Source organism: Sardina pilchardus, chromosome 10, assembly GCF_963854185.1.
Source record: "Sardina pilchardus chromosome 10, fSarPil1.1, whole genome shotgun sequence".
Lineage (NCBI taxonomy): Eukaryota > Metazoa > Chordata > Actinopteri > Clupeiformes > Clupeidae > Sardina > Sardina pilchardus.
Window position 1 is genome coordinate 29,979,843 of NC_085003.1, and position 10,000 is coordinate 29,989,842.

Below are 10,000 nucleotides of genomic sequence, written 5' to 3' on the forward strand. Positions count from 1 at the left end.
AAGCTAGGAGACAAACTGAGAAAAAAAACAGACATACATATTAATAGACCGACACCCAAACTAACACTGTGCATGTGTGTGTGTGTTTGTGCATGGCTGTCTGCGTGTGTGCAACATCACGGCGGGATTAAAGTCCTCCGTGCCAGATAAGAGGAAGAACAACAGAGACCTTGAGATTACGAGTGCTTTTATTTCTTTTTTTCTTTTTTTTCCTTCTCTAGGGTTTTCGCAAAGTTCACTCAATTAAATTTGCTCCCGTCTCAGACAGAGAGGATGAAGAAGGCTGCCGCAAATGCCGTGACCTCTCTTGTCTGGCGGGTGACGTGTTCGAGCGAGGGGGGTTTAGGAAGAGCAATCAAGGAAACCGTGTCAGGTCAGATGAGGTCTGTTAACTGGTCCAGGACCTGTTAGCACAGTTTAACAGCCAAGGGGGAAGGGAGGGGATGTGTTTGGGCATCTCATATATCCAGTGACAGCATCCCTAAGAGCAATGCAGAGGTGAAAATTGGAAGTTGTTTGGAGTCACAGCTCCTTAAAGGGAGTTCATTCCCGGTCACTAGACCATCTCTTCTCGTTTGCGTCTCACAAAAACGTGGTCGGCCGTTAAATTATTGCTTATTCCTTTGCCTTTCAGTCCCAGTGTCCTTGAGTAAATGGACAGGCGGAGAACTCTTTGATTCGGTGTCTTTGATCTCTGAGGAAGAGATGAGTGGAAGACTTGGACAGTGCAGGTGATCTGGAGAAGGGAGGGGGGGTCCATCTGTCCCACATCCTGTGGGGATCAAGTGTATCTGTGCGTGTGTGTGTGTGTGTGTGTGTGTGTGTGTGTGTGTGTGTGTGTGTGTGTATGTGTGTGTGTGCGTGTGTGTGTGTATGTATGTGTGTCGGGGCTGAGGGGGAAGCTGCTCGGGCGATTGGTCAGTCTGAGTCTAAGTCCCGCAACCTCCACCCGACCCTCGAGAGCGGCTCAGAAGGCGCTGGCCGGGAGATTGTTCCGGAGGCTCCCCGAGCGCTCCGCCCCGTTCCCCAGCAGCGAGATGTTCTCCAGGGAACCGGGGGTGTCGGTGTCCGGGGTGGCGGACAGCCCCGGAGGGGGGTAGTCGGGACACCCACCTCCTCCTCCTCCTCCTCCTCCGTCCCCGTCCGCGTCGTCCTCCGAGGCGTTGTCGGCGGCGGCGGCGGCGGCGGCGGCCATCTCGTCCTTCAGCATGCGGTCGTGCTCGGCCTTGAGCTCCTGGTAGGAGCGCGAGAACATGTGGAAGATGGAGGTGGCCGGGAAGGCCATGATGAGGATGCCGCTCAGGATGCTGGACAGCGCCACCACCTGGCCGGGGATGGAGCGCGGCACCATGTCGCCGTAGCCCACCGTGGTCATGGAGATGATGGCCCACCAGTAGGAGGCCGGGATGCTGCTGAAGTCCTGCGCGCCCGCCGCGCTCAGCTCGCTCTCGGCCAGGTGCACGAGCGGCGAGAAGAGCGTGACGGCCACGCACAGGAAGAGCAGCAGCAGGCCGAACTCGCGCGTGCTCCGCCGCACGGTCAGCCCCAGCGTCTGCAGGCCCAGCGAGTGGCGCGCCAGCCGCATCACGTAGAGGATCCGCAGCGCGCGCAGGATGCGCAGCACCAGGCCCAGCTTGTCCAGGTAGCCGCGGCCGCCGCGCTCGTGCTCGGCCAGCGACGGGTCGTCCTCCTCGTCCACGACCAGCGACACGTAGTAGGGCAGGATGGCCATGGCGTCGATGATGTTGAGGGGCCCGCGCAGGAACTCCAGCTTGCTGCGCGCCTGCACGAAGCGCAGGACGAACTCCAGCGAGAACCACGCCACGCACACCGTCTCCACGATGAACATGTGCTTGCACTTCTGCGAGCACTCGCCCTGCAGAGAGAGAGAGAGAGAGAGAGAGAGAGGGAGAGAGAGAGGGAGGGAGAAGGAGGGAGAGAGAGAGGGAGAGAGAGAGAGAGAGAGAGAGAGAGAGAGAGAGGGAGAGAGAGAGAGATTTAAAATACTATTGGGCGAAGGAAACAAGGCAAACCTTGCAGCCCAATATGTATTGACATGCCACAACCTGAGGGACATTGAATGACATACTGTATCAAGACACACACACACAGACACACAGACACACAGACACACAGACACACAGACACACACACACACAAAATCACCCCCCCACACACACACACATACAAGTATTTGATCTATTTTAAGAACTGTGTTGCTATTGTACTACTGTACACGTATTGTACTACTATTGTACTACTATAGTAGTATTGTACTACTATTGTACTTCTGTTCTGATTGCTTTGGCAATATAAGTATACCCCTTGTCATGCCAATAAAGCACATGGAATCTGAATCTGAATCTGAGAGAGAGAGAGGGAGAGGGAGGGAGGGAGAAGGAGAGAGAGGGAGAGGGAGAGAGAGAGAGAGAGGGAGGGAGAGAGAGAGGAAGAGAGAGAGAGAGAGAGAGAGAGAGAGAGAGAGAGAGAGAGAGGGGGGGGGAGAGAGAGGGGGGGGAGAGAGGGAGGGAGAGAGACAGTGAGAGAACCATAAGTATCAACCTCAATCAGCAGACATCAGGAGCTAAACTGACATTGGTCTACAGAGACATTTAGGGGAAAAGTAAACGAGGAACAGAATACATTGAAGTCTATTAAAAAAGAAAGGAACAAAAAGTCAAATTGAGGCCAGTGACGATAAGAGAACAGACTGCTAGATCAAGAGAAAGGATGGATGGTGGAGGTCATTAATCTTGGAAGAAAAAGGGTGTCAGGAGGTCATTAATAAAGCACAATTGTTTACTTTAATTTGCCATGCCACATTAGAGGATAAATTGAGCGGAGGGAATTCATTTGCAGGGTTCAGACGGGGGGGGCTTAGTGGGGCGGAGAGCGGGTGAGAGAAACGGGCAGAGTGACCTTTCCATGACCTCTACGGAGAGAAGCAATTAAACACTCAAACACACAAGATGCGAGAGACACCCAGAGAGAGTAAACACACACACACACACACACACACACACACACAAACACACACACATCTGTCGCATTCTCTCTGCTCTCACTCTGTTTCACTTAGCACTACTGTCTCTCACACATGTACACACACACACACACACACACACACACACACACACACACACACACGCTCACTCACACTCCCTCCATGCCTCCTGTATACAAACATTGTTCCTCATATCAGATTGGCATGACTATACTGCCTCCTCACACACTGCATGGTAATATGCAATCCGGCTCAATGAACGACTGAATGAGAATGAGTGCAGGCATAAAACAGTGTGAACGATGACTCAGCATTTCTCGATTGATGACTCAGTGTGACTGTGCTGCCTCTTCACATATGGTGGATCCTGCTGAATGGCCGTATAAGAATATGAATGAGAGCAGTCATGAAACAGCATGAGAGGAGAGGTGACTCGGCATTTCTAGATTGATGACCCAATATACGGTGTGGTGCTGAACTTCTTCAGGAAGCCTCTGTGTGAATATTCCTAAGCGGTTGCCGAATCTACACAGTCCTCACTGAGTTTAGGTGTGTCTGGTGTGGAGTATGGATAGTTCCCCAGTAGTTAGAGTACTCTTAAGTGGTAGTTCCCCAGTAATTATAGTACTCTTAAATGGCAGGTCCCCTGTAATTAAAGCACTCTTGAGTGGATGCTGCTTCATTTTTCGCACTAGAACTATGGTAGTTCACCAGTAGTTATAGTACTCTTACATGGAAGTTGTTCTTCCTTTACGTACCATAACCATGGTAGTTCCCCAGTAGTTATAGTACTCTTAAATGGAAGTTGTTCTTCCTTTACGTACCCTGTCCATAACCATGGTAGTTCCCCAGTGGTAATAGTACTCTTAAATGAATGTTGCTCTTCCGTTAGGTACCATAACCATGGTAGCAGCTGTAGCTTTCCATAGGAGTGGAAATTGAGTTTCTTTGTGCAGAGAAATCAGAGCAGACAGCACGTATCCTTTGGCTACTCTTTGTACGTAGCCCCTTTATGAAAGATAAAGAGTGCCGAGTGGTGTTTGGAGTTGTGTCTGTGTTTACTCTATCCCGTGTGGAGATACAGTACCTCAGTGGTGATGTGTACAGAGTGGATTTTGAATGTCTTTGAGCACAGCGCTGAGTGTGGCTAGTTGTGCAGTGATTGCTTTGTGTGTGTGTGTGTAGATTAGATGCAGGGTGTGTGTGTGTGTGTGTGTGTGTGTGTGTGTGTGTGTCGTAGCTCACAGGCTCTCTGTTAGAGTGAGGGTGAGGCACTATCAGCAGCAGCGGTAGCAGGGCATCAGCTTTCCGTGCGCGTCTCTCCTCTCTTTAAGTTGCTCCTCTACGCTCGTCTCTCTCGCCGTCTCTGGAGAGTCCTGCTATCTCACTTCATCCATCCGCTCACTCGCTGTCTGCCTCCTTCCACACACACACACACACACACACACACACACACACACACACACACACACACACACACACACACACACTCACAACATACACACACACACACACACACACACACACACACACACACACACACACACACACACACACACACACTCACAACATACACACACACACACACAACCTCTCTTTCGCACATACAAACACTCTCTCACCTAGCCCTGCTGTCTTTTTCTCTCGTCCCTCTCGCCTAAACCCATCACGTCCTCAAGAGCCTAACAGCAGATGACAGAGCACATACATTGACAGCCTGGCCCGCTGATTAACACAACTAACGCCGGCTGCATCTCGGCGAAAGAAGAAGAGAAAAAAAAAATCCATTTCATTCCGACATCATCCCCACTCCAGCCACGTTGCATTTTAGCCCAGCTCATCACTTTCCATATTCCATTTAGCCTCCCTGCATACCATATTCCGCAGTCGTGCCTCTGATGAATTGCTGTAATGTGCGCTGTGGACGACCCTTACTACCACCACCACCACCCCCATCACCACCACCACCCCCACCACCACCACCACCACCATCACCTCCGCCACCAAAACCGTCACCTCCATCACCGCGGCGTAGTCTCGGAACACTCCTCGGGGCGGCGGCAGGAAATGGTGCTGGTCAGAGGACAATGAGGGCGATTTGCAACGGAGGCCAGCGGGCGCGTTAAGGAGGGGTGCCTCCTTCTCTTCTCTTCCCTTCCCTTCCCTTCCCTTGTGTCAGGCCTAATTGTCCATTTGTCGGCTCTAATGGGCCTGGCCCGGGGTGACCTTATCCTGCCTCCACCCCACGCTGCCGCAAAGGGCTGTGACATCTCATTCCCGCTGTTGAGAACCAGCACCACGCTGGGATGGGGCGTGTGTATGTGTGTGTGTGTGTGTGTGTGTGTGAGAGAGAGTGTCAGTGTGTGTGTGTGTGTGTGGGGGGGGGAGTGCTTACACAGCGAACGAACACCAGAGAACACCACAAGGAATCATCTCGGAGAAAATTCCATTTCATGCGGAACCATTTGTGTGACCCCAGAAACACAACACCAAGACAGCTGCCCGGCAGGCGAGGCAGGCGAGGCTGTAGCCAAGTTAGAGTGGGAGGTTAACCACTACAGTACAAAGCTATCCTAAACACCTACTCTGTCTGGCATGTTGGTGGAAGCTCTGGGATACCTTGGCCTTGCTACGTACAGTACATCTTTAAATGTGGTGTAAAAAAGAAAAAAAGAGGTGTGCTTTAAGGACAGTTTGTGCTGGTAAGACCTGTCAGGAGATGGGGGGATGAAGGGGGTGGTGGTGGAATGGAGGGGATGGGAGGGGGGGTTCTAAAGTCTGAGGGGTGAAATAATCTGTTTATTCAAATTCATCCCCATCTACTGTAGGCTTCTGTGCTCTTTTCCGTTGCTGCTATCAATACTGATAAAAAGATAAACCTGATCAAAGTACATCAGGGAAGGCGAGGGCTCGCGCTTGCACACCGCTCGTCTTGGCCTTGCAACAATTGATGCCTTTGCCTCGCTACAACCCTGTCCCACAGCAACAGATCTTCTTAACACGCCGCACACACACCAGCACTGCAGTGCAGGTACCTGTCAGGCATTGATGGGGCACACACACACACATGCACACACACACACACACGCACATACACACACACACACACACACAGAGACAGGCTTAATGTCGAGCTCATAATTGTAGCCCAGATAATATCACGGGGGGATAATCCTGCAGATGGACCGCACAGGCACCGGTGATCAGATTTGGCAGGGTGAGTCTCTCTCTTCCAAAGTGTGTGAGTGTGTGTGTGTGTGTGTGTGTGTGTGCGTGTGTGTGTGTGTGTGTGTGAGTGTGTGTGTGCTGCTTTAAATGTCAGCAGCTGACGAGATGCCTGGGCTGAATTATTAAGGGTAATGGGTCCGTGGTCTGAGCAGGCATCTGAGAAGCAGCGGTGAACAGCTGAGCTGGTGGAGGTGGAGGTGGAGATGAGAAGGAGAGAGAACGGAGGGTGAAGGAGGTGGAGAGGAGAGGGTGGAGGAGGTGGAGAGGAGAGGGTGGGGGAGGTGAAGGAGAGATGGAGGGGGTGAAGGAAGGGGGAGGGAGGGGGAGGAGGTGAGGGGAGGGTGGAGGGGGAGGAGGTGAGAAGGAGAGAGGATGGAGGAGGTGAGGAGAGGATGGAGGAGGTGAATGGAGGGTGGAGAGGTGGTGGAGGAGGGGTGGAGGGGGCGTTGGCCTGTGTTGAATTTTTCATGGGTCTTGTGCATCTGGGGACTCAAGTGCAATTGATTAAGCAGCGCTAGTGGTTTCTCTCTCTCTCTCTCTCTCTCTCTCCCTCTCTCTCTCCCCCTCTTGCTCTCTCTTGCTTAACTAATGAGAAGGGATGAGAAATAACACGACAAGAAGGGCAAGTTTGTGAAGTGTCCATCTTGTGGCATTCATTCATGATGGAGCATGAAATGATACAACCTTTTGCACACATACAAGCACACACAAACACAGCCATATCTGCACACACACACACACACACACACACACACACACTGAATCTCCTTCACAAACATGCTTGCACACTCAATCCTCAGATTTTTTCCACACATCGCTTATCCAGTCCCCTGACAGGTGGCATTTTCAGTGATATTTCCGGAACGCAGAACTCATTCCTGGACCTACAGTCCCCATACCACACACACAGGATGGTGCAAAAAAAAGTGTAATTACTGTGTGCGTTAATGCATAATACATGCCTACCTCCCCTACTCATACAGCGAGTAATTACACTGTCTTTCATGTGAGGTCGCTCTGCGATCGGTCACTAATAAGTCTTCAGTCAGCGGTCAGTCACCTCCTCATATGGTCTGTCTATTCCCTGAGCGAGAGGCAGGTACTTAGCATGCAACACGGTTAGGAACCTATACGCTCTCTAGAGAGTATATAATCTATAGTGCTCTAACAGGCAGAGTGATGAGCGAGAGTTCTATTTTGCCTCTTACAGAGGGAATGAAAACACAATAATTTGAATCTACAGGAAACTATACACGAATAAGAACATGATTTAAACAAAAAATAAACGTATATGTTGTGAAATACTGCACATTGTAATGCTTTGATGCTGTGTGGAGACATAACCCTTTGAACCCTTCAACAGCTTAAAATAATCTCATTACACACACACTCTTCTCATTAACATACAATTCCCTCACACATGACAGGACACATTTCGCTTCACATGAAACATATTAGCCATCTGCAAACTATTATGTTATTTTCTGCTTACCACACGGACCAAAATCTTCAAATGCTCTCTCTCTCTCTCTCTCTCTCTCTGTCTCTCTCTCTCTCTGTCTCTCTCTCTCTCTCCCTCTCTGATCCCGTGGCTGTTGCTCTCCATGCTACACTTAATGAACATGGAAATGAATTGAGATCAAGTGAGATCCCACCCGTGAGGCCTCAGTAATGAGGTGGAGTAATAAGCCAGCCTCTCGTGTGCCCGTTTCCCCTTCAGTCTGCTGTGTTATGGAGGGCTGTGTGTGTGTCTTGGTGTGTGTGTGTGTGTGTGTGTGTGTGTCTTGGTTTGTGTGTTTGTCTTGGTGTGTGTGTGTATGTGTGCGTGTGTGTGTCTTGGTGAGTGTGTGAGAGAGTGTGCGTTGATGTATATGTTGGTGTGTTGGTGCATGTGTGTGTGTGTGTGTGTGTGTGTGTGTTGATGCATCTGTTGGTGTGTGTGCGTGTGTGTGTGCGCGTGTGTGCGTGTGTGTCCATTTCTGCTGCGCAGTGCTAACAAGACGCTCAGAGATGTTGAAAAAAAACCCTGAATCTCTCTGGTAGGGGATTCATTACATCTGTTTTCTCAAAGACACTGCACCCTGTTAGAGGATTCATCACATCTGTATTTCCAAAGACACTGCACCCTGTTAGAGGATTCATTACATCTGTATTTCCAAAGACACTGCACCCTGTTAGAGGATTCATCACATCTGTATTTCCAAAGACACTGCACCCTGTTAGAGGATTCATCACATCTGTATTTCCAAAGACACTGCACCCTGTTAGAGGATTCATCACATCTGTATTTCCAAAGACACTGCACCCTGTTAGAGGATTCATCACATCTGTATTTCCAAAGACACTGCACCCTGTTAGAGGATTCATCACATCTGTATTTCCAAAGACACTGCACCCTGTTAGAGGATTCATCACATCTGTATTTCCAAAGACACTGCACCCTGTTAGAGGATTCATCACATCTGTATTTCCAAAGACACTGCACCCTGTTAGAGGATTCATCACATCTGTATTTCCAAAGACACTGCACCCTGTTAGAGGATTCATCACATCTGTATTTCCAAAGACACTGCACCGTGTGCTTCTCCTGCACAATAATAATGGATGTGCTCAGTCACGCAGAGCCGCGCTTATCAACACAGAGGTGTGGAATCTCGCTTCACAGCTGTAGTGCCTGTCAGAGGCGATAATTGGGTTTGTAGCGCAGATTGTTAACTCCTGATTAGTAGTTTTGGTGTTAGGCGTGTGGTGTGCCCATCTTATTATTGAGTTTGCAGCGCAGATTGTTAACTCTTGATTAGTGGTTTTGGTGTTAGGTTTGCGCCCATCTTATTTGTGAGTTGCTGCGAATAAAAGTTTCAATAAAGCATGGCTTTAAGAGGTGTATGGGTGTGTGTGTGATTATATCTGTGTGTGTGTGTGTGTGTGTGTGGTTGTGTGTGTGTGTGTATGTGCGTGCGTGTGTGCATGTCTGTAAGAGAGTGTGTGTGTGTGTGTGTGTGTGCGCGTGTGTGCATGTGTGCGTGTCTGTAAGTGTGACAGACCCAGTCAGACCCTATCTGTGCGTTTGTATTCATTAGTGGCATTCACAGGGCCAGGCAGACTGCATTTCAAAGGGGCCGCTCTCCTCTCCTCTCTCCTCTCCTCTCCTCTCTCCTCTCCTCTCCTCTCCTCTCCTCTCTCCCCTCCTCTCCTCTCCTCTCCTCTCCTCTCCTCTCCTCTCTCCTCTCCTCTCCTCTCCTCTCCTCTCTCCCCTCCTCTCCTCTCCTCTCCTCTCCTCTCCTCTCCTCTCCTCTCTCCTTCTTCTTGTCCTCTCTCTGGAGGTTGGGGGGGGGGGGGGGGCAGAGGGAATGGCGCCTCATTGAAGTTCTGCTTTAATGGGGATAAACGCAGACAGGCCTGCAGAACAACACGTCACGTACGGCGCGCTCCGACGTCTCAGAGCTCACTACGACACACACACCACTGCCTGCAGTCTCCCCATCTCTCTCTCTCTCTCTCTCTCTCTCTCTCTCTCTCTCTGACCCTCAAGAGAAAAGAAGAGAGAGGGAAGAGGAAGAGGATGAGAGATAAAGAAAGACAGATAGATAGAGAGAGAAAGAAATGAGAGAGAGAATGGCAGGAGCAAGAGGGTATAAGAGAGGGAGAGAGAGGAGGATGAGAGGAAGAAAAGAGAGAGGGGGAATGAGAAAGGAGAGAGAAAGACAGTGAGAGTGAGAGACAGAGCGCACTAATGATGTGCTTGACGGAGATGTGGGGTAATAGTGC

The 10,000-nt window shown here is 50.3% G+C and overlaps 1 protein-coding gene across 1 annotated transcript in view; it reads right to left on the reverse strand.

Annotated features, from left to right (window-relative positions):
- Nucleotides 1–97: 97 nt before the first annotated feature.
- kcng4a (potassium voltage-gated channel, subfamily G, member 4a) overlaps nt 98–10,000 on the reverse strand; it is a 25,316-nt gene continuing 15,413 nt past the window's right edge. Inside the window, exon 3 of the mRNA XM_062547610.1 lies at nt 98–1,876. Within this exon, the coding sequence (XP_062403594.1) occupies nt 968–1,876 (909 nt within the window). The 3' untranslated portion in view covers nt 98–967. The remainder of the gene's footprint in view (nt 1,877–10,000) is intronic.